At 38.8% G+C, this 8,929-nt stretch overlaps 1 protein-coding gene across 1 annotated transcript; it reads left to right on the top strand.

Annotated features, from left to right (window-relative positions):
- The first annotated feature begins 1,555 nt into the window (after nucleotides 1-1,555).
- Nucleotides 1,556-2,194, top strand: LOC149142614 (F-box protein GID2-like). Its single transcript, XM_089452966.1, has one exon. The coding sequence runs from the start codon at nucleotides 1,640-1,642 to the stop codon at nucleotides 2,084-2,086; it is 447 nt and encodes a 148-aa protein (XP_089309092.1). The 5' UTR covers nucleotides 1,556-1,639; the 3' UTR covers nucleotides 2,087-2,194.
- The last annotated feature ends 6,735 nt before the right edge of the window (nucleotides 2,195-8,929 follow it).

The following is an 8,929-nucleotide window of genomic DNA, read 5'->3' as shown; positions in this document are numbered from 1 at the left end:
ATAACACCATTGATTGTAGAGTCTATGACGTAATAGTAGTGTGATATATAACCAACGGACTAACTATCACAAGGTAAATATGTATGAACGATCTATCAAAGTTAATGAGTGAAACAACCCTCTAGCTCAAGTAAATATTCATCACAAGGTAACCGAACAGTAGAAAAAGGTATGTAAACAACAGTTTAATATAATACATTTTTCATTATTGTAGAATTTATTAACATTTCTTAAACTTCTTTTAAACATGTTTTTCAATTAACTAGATATCTAAATTTGAAAAATACCAAATTATTTTTGGCTTTACAAATAAATACCAAATTTGAATAATTACCGAATTTAAACGATGTTTAGTTTTTGGAATAAAGAAAAACAAAATAATAATCTTATGCTTCATCCTTTCAAAAACTATATTATAAACCGACCTCCATGCATACTAAACAAAATATTTGTTTTTTAATTAAATGTTGTGACACTTCCATAGAACCATGTCTTGTCCTCCTTTATGGAATTCTTTGAACTTGGCATTGAGACTAAATCTATTTTGACTGCAATGTGGACACATCAGCCAACAATTATTTCATAATATTTCTTTTTTTTAATCTTATTGGAAAGTGGTTGCCTCACCATTTTGTCTGCACCTTTAAAATAAGGTCTAAAAATACAAATACAACACGATGGAAGACAGCATTGTCCTTTCTGTTTTTTTACTGGATATGCCCTGGCTTTGGATCTCAAATACTACATAAAAATGAAGAAATTATATTATATTTGGTTGGACTAATTACATTTCAGGACAATGTTATCATCTCCTCTCAAGCTTACTAACCTCAGCCATGATACATTTACAATTACTTTTTTTTTTTTTTTAATTTTAAAGAATATATTTGCAAATAAATATATGCTATATCTTATCTCTCATATTCATATTTCAAAACCTATTGAAATAGACTGTCCATTCATGCAATGCCTTTTTCGAGAAATCCAAGTGTACCTTATCTCTTACATTTGGCCGAAAATCTATTTCAATAAGCTGTCCATGAATTCAATGCACTACAAATGTATTGTGAATCGTTGCCATCATTGTTTCTTGATCATGTCAGCATACAGAATATTGAATGTAAACATTTTCTAGATCTTGTCATCTGATAAACATCAAGAATATTAAATGTAAACATCGTTTTTTCGTAATTGAGAAGATAGTGGCGGCTTGCTGGCATCCTTTTCTGCATAATAAATTAAATAAAGTATTCATATGTTTAATGGCATTGGTAAACAACAAGGACGAAATACGGCAATAGGTCGAATCCCACTATTTGCATATTGCTTTCTGTGACAATATATTTTTTCCGTTAAAGGAGTTTACGTAAGTCAGCAAAACAATTAAATAGTCACGGAACGCACCTAGTCACGGAACGCACCTGTGAATAATCTAAGCTTGACTTGACTCTTTCCATGCCTAGAAGACTCGCATTTCGTCATTCACTGCGTAAGTCACGAATCCCTCAGCCTTAAATGCAGCCTGCCACAATTCCTTCATTGGCATTGCAAGTAACGAGCTTTTTGATCAAATTCCATTTCCCTGCAACTCCTGAGACACCTTCCACGGCTAAATCCATTTTTTTTAAATTGCAGTCACATGGATTCGTCCCATTCATGGTACAACGAAGATATTCTGGTGGAGGTGTTGAGGCATCTGGATGCAAAGTCCCTGGCCATGGCGGGCTGTGTGAACAGGCAGTGGAAACGTGCTGTGGAGACGGAGAGCCTCTGGGAGGGGGTTTGCAGAAGGCAGTGGACTGCAGGTGATCAGCGTCAAAACATGAGATCCGTGGTGATAGCTCTGGGAGGATACCGTCGCTTCTTCTTTCTTTGTTTGCGCCCACTTCTTTATCGTCCCGTCTCGTCTATTGTTCCCACCAGCAGCTTGAAGCAACCAGAATTTAATTTACAGGACGGATTGATACCTCTCTCGCTTTCTCTCTTCTCCATTGATTGCTACGAGCGCCTCGGCAGCAAAAAGGGTTACCTAGGCGACGATGAACCCTTCACCGGACCTGTTGGGCTCTACACCGTGGAAATCTGATACTGCTGAAGATCCAAATTGTTCTGTAATTTCTGTAATTTCGTGATCTTCCATTCGGATCAAATTTTTGTATGGTTCCCCTTCTAATCTTAAGTGATCCATTTTATCCTTTCATATGTATCTTAATTCTCCATGATTGGTAATAATGGATATACGATTTACCTGCGTGTTTCACTTTGCTTATGGATGTCTTTTTCAATAATGTGACGATAATAACTATGGTGGTCAAATATGTATTTTAGTACACTGAACAATTCACAGGGATTCCTTGAAGGAGATGGAAAGCTTCCGTTCAGAATGCAAACCTGAACAATGATCATGACTTTTGAAAGGACATATAACCGACATAAAAAAAAATAACCATCTATTTTACTGAGAAGTTTGATCTAACTTCTCTGTTTCTGTAACGCGTTCATTAAGGTTAAGTTTGATTGTGCTTCAATACCAGACAACCATAGACTTAAACGGTGTGAGCTCCTCTGCAAGGAAGAAAAGGCTTCTCACCGTTGAAGTCAAGGTAGAAGCTTTTCTAACACGCACATGTTTTGAATACCGGGAGTAAACACAATTTTCGTATTCTTTTCGAATAAACAATAGACAAGCAGCACGTTCCTCGACCTAAACTCATGTGCAAAGTGCTGAAAACAAGACTGATAAAAGCTGAATAAGTAGATGTCTCAACTGAAATGGGGCAGTGTTGAATTTTTTTTTAATTATAATATAATAATTAGGATAAATCCTCATCATGTATGTCATCTTATAACCACCGTTAACATCCGTCAAAATAGATGTTAAATTATATCAATCATAGAAAAGGGTGAAGAAATAAATATTTATATAAAAAATAATACACCATGGGAATCAATAATTCTATGTAGTAATTTAAGTTATGCCCAAAATCAAATCTGGGTTGTCATTGTAACCTAAGCATATTCAAAAGCTAGACATATTAATAATTCGTTTTCAGGTAGGGCCACGCTTGCCCAAGCACATACCAATAATTTGTGATTTAATATGGCATGTGTCCAAAGCATATTTTATCATTTGTAATTTAATATGATGTGTGTCGAAAGCCTATTTTATAGTGGATTTATTCTTATAGTGAAGTACTTAATTTTTAGAGTCTTATCATAATAAGTTAACATGTTATTTGTGGGAATTGAACAAATAGTCTACTCAATTACCCAAGTTATATAGCATGTAGGATGGTCAAGAACACATGTTTCCTCCTAAGAAGTCTCAAGTCTAGGGGGTTCAAGTTTCCTCTTAAGAAGTTATAAGTTCAAATTAAGGGGGTTTAATCTTATGTACACCTTTGTAGATTTTAGCAATCAAACTGCTATGTGGAGAGGAATCTCTTGTCCCACATACAAGGGTCTCTCGTTCATCAAAGTATGTACGCCTTTGTAGATTTTAGCAATGAATTTGTTATACCACAAAGAAGGGGCTCTCAGACATCAGTTTTGTGTCTAACATCACTTGTGCCACAAATAAGGTGGTCTCATACATCAATTTTTTGTCTAGCCACAACATGTCACTTGTGTGAATTGCTTATTTTTTCGAAACATGCCATGCCATCCTTTGTGGAAATTAAACAAATTTTCTCAATCAACCAAGCTATCAATCATGGATGGTTAAGAATAAATGCTTTCTCCTAAGAGGTCATAATTTCAAATTTAGGGGGAGTAAAGTATGTACACCTTGATAGACTTTAGCGGTCAAATTGATTTTCAAAGGGGAATCTCTTGTCCCACAAAAAAATGGTTCTCACACAACAATTTGTTGTCTATCCATAACCTTAAAATTAGATTATTGTTATTATTATTACTCTTGCTATAAAACATTTAGAGAGAAAGTGGAGGAAAATTTTTAATATAAGACATCTTAATACACCTATAGTATATTTTTTTAATTTTATTGTTTTGCATATAATATTTGTAGAAATTGCCACTGTAGATCACCTCGTAATGCAATGTACTAAAGCAAAACACTTGATCTACTTCTACAAACAATTTAGCAGAAGCTTAATTAAACATGAGCAACATCAACCAAGAACAGATATAACTGAGAATGAGAAGTAATCAACCATAACACAGAAGATATAACATTGGGGAAAGCACCAGCCTAAAACCCCTACTCTGTATTATCATACAAGTTGAAATCTTGTTCAAGTTACAAAAAGAATCAGCTCTCAAGCTATCTTGCTCTCTCTGCAATCAAACAATATAGCTCACAGACTCAATAGACATAGAATATATCTTCCTCAAGCCCTCCAAGCCTCCTATTTCCTTGTGCAGTTTTGATTGGGGTCCAATGATATCACATATGTGAATTGGCCTCATCACACTCACTGTAACCTCTTATCCAACTACGCAATCCTTAAGGAACAATATTCCTTCTGCATGCAAGGAATATTCACAATGTAATATTCTTGGAACTGATAGTACGTTGTCCCTCCATCTGATCTCAACTGGGTCTCTGACGGAATCGATATGCATGAGTTATCCGTGAGTGAATACTCAGTTATCTGAAATACAATAGTTACATGCATGCAAGCATTAACTAACTAAACTCTCATTAATTTAACAAACTGTTAAATTAATCTAACTGGACTTGACTGAGTTAATTAAGCCAACTAATTACAATCCCACTAGAATCTTTTGCATCCAAATGGCCTTGCACGCTGCCTGACTAATAGCCATGTATTCAGCCTCTGTTGAGCTAAGTGCAATTGATCTTCCTTTCCTGCTATACCAAGAAACTACAGCTGAACCAAGGTTGAAGATTCTTCCAAAAGTGCTCTTCCGGTCTTATGGACTACCAACCTAATATGCATCCGTGAAGCCTTGCAGCTTCACTCCCTCTATTCGTTTGTACCATAATCCGTACTGTGTAGTGCCTCTGAGATATCTCAGCACATGCTTCGATGCCTTCCAAAACAGCTTGGTAGGTTGAACCATAGCTTGACTCAGCTGGTTCACCACAAAGCATAAGTCGGGTTGTGTGTTCAGTAGATATATAAGTGAACCCACCAGTTGCCGATAAACAGTAGTAGCTACTACCTCACCTGAAGTAGCATCCTCCTTCCTCTAGTTCCCAGCTAGAGGAGTCTGCATGGGTTTTCACTTCTCCATGTGAAAGCGCCTGAGTATCTCATTGGCATACTTGCCTTGAGACACAAATACTTCCCCATATTTCTGCCACACTTCCATGCCTAGAAAGTAGTGCATGAGCCCCATGTCATTCATCTCAAAATCTCTTGCAAGGTCCTCCTTGCAAGATTTGATCAATTGATCATCACTTGTCAAAATCAGATCATCGACATAAAGTACAATAATCAATGGCTTACCTTCTACCATGATGTGGTGAAGGTTTGCATCTGCTTCACTCTTGGTGAAATCCAACTCGATGAAATAGCTGTTGATCCTGGTATACCAAGCACAGGGTGCTTGCTTCAGCCCATACAATGCTTGCTTGAGTCAGTAAACATGTGATTCGCGATCGAAGGTCTCGAATCCTTTATGCTGCTCAATGTATACCTCTTCCTTAATCTTCCAATTGAGGAACGGTGTCTTCACATCCATCTGATGGATCTTCCAACCCATCTGAGCTGATAGAGCTAGCATCGATCTGATAGATGAGTACCTTGCTACAGGAGCAAAGGTATCATCGTAGTCGATCCCCTCAACATATGAGAAACTTCGGGCAACAAACCTTGCCTTGTGTTTCTCAACACTACCATCAGCGACCTGCTTTACCTTGTAAAGCCATCGGGAACTAACCACCGCTATGTCCCTAGGTCTAGGGACACCATCCCACACATTTTTCCATACGATAGAATCGTACTCTTCTACCATTGCATCAACCTAGATTGGTTGTTACACCGCCTGCTGAAAATAAGTAGGTTCGTTCACTACACACTACCCAACTAGGGCCATGTAGCCAGTGTATCTCTTGGGAGATCTCCTCTGTCTATGCTGAGAGGATGGCTGCCCCACATTCTCTCTCACATCTAGCATCAATATGTCAACTTCCCGTGGGCGTTTCTGCCCATCTTTGGAAGACTCTCTAGGAGTGGTGGTCTCCACTACTCGATCCTCTGCATGTGGCTGATCCATATCATTAGGAGTCTCCTCCTCCTTTGGAACTAAAAGTTCCTCATCTCCATGAAACTTGAGCTTCCTCTCAAGTGACACTTGCATGGCTCTCTGCTCGTCGAACTTCAGATCCCTGCGCACTACGGTCCTCTGACTGGCAGGTAGAACACATGATAGCTGTGGGGTGTATCTGTGTACCCCACAAGTATTCCCAACTCAGCTGTTGGGTCTAGCTTCTTCCAAGCATATTTGGTCACATGAGAGTAAACTGATGATCCAAAGATGTGGAAGTGACTCACATCTAGTCGCTTCCCTAAAAAAGCCTCCATAGGTGTCTTCATCTCCAAGATACGATGAGGAATTCTATTCTGAAGGTGCACTGCTATATTGCATGCCTCAATCCACAGATGAAGTGGTAGGCTTTGGTCATGAAACATCGCTCAAGCTGCTCCCACAATAGATTTGTTCTTCCTTTCAGCCACCCCATTCTGTAGTGGGTTATGAGGTGTCATCAGTTCCCGTTTAAATCCTTCTAGAGCATAGAAGTCTTTAAACTGCTGGGAAACATACTCTCCACCATTGTCACTACGTAAGGCTTTTACATTCTTTCCAGATTCTCTCTTTCCCAAGGCTTGAAACTCACAAAACCTCAAGAAAGTTTGATCCTTCTTTTGCATAAAGTAGATCCAACATCTACGAAAAAAATCATCAATAAAAATAACATAGTACCTTTGCTTAGCGGTGGAGGCTGTAGAGAATGGTCCACATACATCTGAGTGAACTCACTCCAGGATTTCTCCAGCTCTACTATCCCGATCCTAAAAGGAAGCTTTTGCATACTTACCCAGGGTGTATCCTTTCCATGTATCTATTTGCTCCAGCTTTCCGTTGGGTAAGCCAATAGAAATTTGTTGCATGATCTTCAAGGCCCCGTGATGCAAGTGGCCTAGTCTTCCATGCCACAGCTTCCCAACATCTTGGCTTTGCACCACCTCCACTTTGGAACTGAGTGCAGCACAGTCATCTACCTCCAGCTTGTGGAGATTCTTTACTCGAATCTCAATTCGCTTGGTCTGTATGGTGCTGATATGCCTCAGGAAAACCTTTCCTTTACTAAAGACTACATCACAACCTTTATCTTCTAGCGTAGCAATAGACAATATTATTTTTCAGACTTGGTACATACTTAACAACAGATAGGGTGAGAGGAGTGCCATGCTCCCTCTGAAACACAACTGTACCTTCACCTGAGACATAGTACTTTCCATCATCACCCATCTCGATCCGCATCTGGAGATCCTTCTCCTCCAATTTACTTAAAAGATTCTTGTCACCCAACATGTGGAAAGAAGCTCCACTGTCCTGATACCAAACACATCCCACCATGGATGAAACCATGCATGCGTTAAGCGAGAAATCCAGCTCAAATTGTGAGGCTAATGAATCACCATCAGATCCCTTGGAGGAACCCTTCTTGGATTTCTTTTGTGGACAATTGATTACATAATGGCCCACTTCATGACAGTGAAAGAATCACACTTTCGACTTGTCAACCTTCTTCCCACTATGATAAGATTTGGATTGGGACACCTTCCCTTTCCCTTTCTTGGCTTTACTCACTAAAGCTAGATTTTCTTCATCATCTTGTTTTGATGAAGATCCACCCCTGGTGCTTCGCCTTATCTCCTCCTGCATCAAATCCGACCAAAGTTGTTCCCAATCTGGTAGTTTCTCGCTTCCATTAACTGAGTCCTGGTAGCTATGCTAACACTTAAGAAGACCTAGGAGTGCAAAACTCACCATGTCATCATCAGCAGTCATGATCCGTATGCTTCCAAGCTCATCCTTGGAGGTGGTGAGCTTGTTCAAGAAGGTAGAGATTGTGTCGCCCTTTTCGCACTTGATCTTTCAAAGCTTATCTTTTAGCGCCAACTTCCTCTGATCGCTGCTATTCTGATAAATATCTTTCAATGTTTTCCACATCGAAAACGGAGTCTCCTTACCATGGAAGCTTGAGACAATGTGATCTTGAACTCCCTCCAAGAGGATTCTCCTTGCTCTAGCCACACACTTTTTCCATTCTGCCAGTTGAGTAGCATCAATCGACTTTTGGACTTCTTGATCAATGAATTCCTTTAGACCGTTATCTTCTAATACTGCCTCCATGCGATCCTTCCAGGCTATATAATTAGAATTTCCATCAAGGGCATATTCGAGTCTCAAACCACTCAACGCCATAGGTGAAATAGATGTGATAAGGACTCAATTCAATATTTAGAAACCAAACTTCAAACCTCTCCTACTTGTATATTGTTCTTCCTTGATCACCTTTGCTCTGATACCATGTATAAATTCCCACTGTAGATCACCTGGTAATGCAATGTACTAAAGCAAAACACTTGATCTACTTCTACAAAAAAATTAGCGGAAGCTTAATCGAACATGAGCAACATCAACCAAGAGGAGATATAACTAAGAATGAGAAGTAATCAACCATAACAAAGAAGATATAACACTGGGGAAAGCACCATCCTAAATCCCCAACTCTGTATTATCATACAAGTGAAAATCTTGTTCAAGTTACATAAAGAATGAGCTCTCGAGCTATCCTACTCTCTTTGCAATCAAACAATACAGCTCATAGACTCAATAGACATAGAATATATCTTCCTCAAGCCCTCCAAGCCTCCTATTTCCTTGCACAGTTTTGATTGGGGTCTAATGATATCACATATGTGAATTGGCC

Source organism: Pinus tabuliformis, chromosome X (genome assembly GCF_031772625.1).
Source record: "Pinus tabuliformis cultivar Carrire ecotype Pingquan chromosome X, CPIR1, whole genome shotgun sequence".
In the NCBI taxonomy this organism is placed as follows: domain Eukaryota; kingdom Viridiplantae; phylum Streptophyta; class Pinopsida; order Pinales; family Pinaceae; genus Pinus; species Pinus tabuliformis.
This window is presented reverse-complemented; position numbering and strand designations above follow the sequence as displayed.

Coding starts and splice junctions, on each gene's coding strand:
- LOC149142614 (XM_089452966.1), top strand. CDS start 1,640: ATGGATTCGTCCCATTCATGGTACAACGAAGATATTCTGGTGGAGGTG.